Here is a 1,157-nt window from a genome sequence, read left to right on the forward strand (position 1 = left end):
CAGCGCAGCCAGTGCAGCACGTCCTCGCGGCTCCAGAGCGCCGGCTGGATCCCTGCAACACAGGACGCGGGCTGGGGGCGGGCCCTCGCTGAAACGCCACCTCCTCCGAGAAGCCCACCCTGAACACTTCTCTGAGCAGGTGTCCTGCTCCCACACCCAGTCATTGTCTCTGCATTGTGTCCTGTTCTTCCCTTCCTGGCACCTTACCTTCTTTGGGTTGCACTTTACATTTGATACGACTATATGTTTATCATCATCTATGTACTTTTTATGTATTCACTTATTTATTTGTGGTGCCCGCAACCCGCCACCCCAGCCTGTGTTCCAATTATTCATTCAACAAACGTGTAACGAGGAACTGCTCTGTGCCAGGCCCTGTGTGCACACTGCATGTGTTCCAGGACAGGGCCTGAATATAGTAGGTGCTTGATAAACACATACTGGATGATGGTATGAACGACCAACCAGCCCCACAAAGAAGGTGTTAGTATTACTGTTTTCCAAATAAGGAAACCGAGGCTCCCAGAGGTTAGGGACCACAGTAGCATGAGGTCCAGCCGGGCAGAACCAGGTCTGTGTGGCTGCTGTTCTCGTCCACTCCGTGGAGACAGCTCAGACCTGGGTTTGCTCAGGGAACAGCCGGGGGGCAGAGGAGTCTCCCCCACCTTCAGTTCGGGTGTCTCCTCCCTGGCAGCCCCCAGCAAGCGCTGCCCCCTCTTATCCCCCGCGCTCTGCCCTGCCTTGGCCAGGCTGCCCGAGGCAACACTGCCTCCCTGACTGGCTGCTCAGCAGGCCCACAGCACAGCACGGCTCTCTCCGGCCCCTTCCTCCACTAAAAATTGTTATTATATTTTATGGCTGCATCAGAATCAGGTGAGTATGCTGTTGTATATTAAAACATTTTCTTCTACCTAAAAGTTTTTTTCTTCTGATTTCAAAAGGAATTGGCATGTTTTCATGGGCCCTCGAAAGTGCTGGGGCCGGCCCTGTGCCCGTGATGAGTCCGCCTGGTGTTTTGCCCTTCGTCCCTCTAGCACCCCCGGCCATGAGAGCGGGAGGAGCTCGGGGCTCACCGGGTCCAGTGTGACGGTAAGAGAATGGAGGCAGCGGAGAAAAAAACTGTCAAAGCCACCCCCCCAGCTCCTGCCCCCCTGCCC

At 55.4% G+C, this 1,157-nt stretch overlaps 1 protein-coding gene across 1 annotated transcript in view; it reads right to left on the minus strand.

The window, feature by feature from the left end:
- The window catches only part of ETV7 (ets variant 7), a 38,571-nt gene that overhangs the window by 26,748 nt on the left and 10,666 nt on the right, over positions 1–1,157 (minus strand). The window contains exon 4 of the mRNA XM_015560845.1: positions 5–52. Coding sequence (XP_015416331.1) covers positions 5–52 — 48 coding nt within the window. The remainder of the gene's footprint in view (positions 1–4; positions 53–1,157) is intronic.

The sequence above is a fragment of the Myotis davidii genome, unplaced genomic scaffold, assembly GCF_000327345.1.
Source record: "Myotis davidii unplaced genomic scaffold, ASM32734v1 scaffold1036, whole genome shotgun sequence".
NCBI classification, from domain to species: Eukaryota; Metazoa; Chordata; class Mammalia; order Chiroptera; family Vespertilionidae; genus Myotis; species Myotis davidii.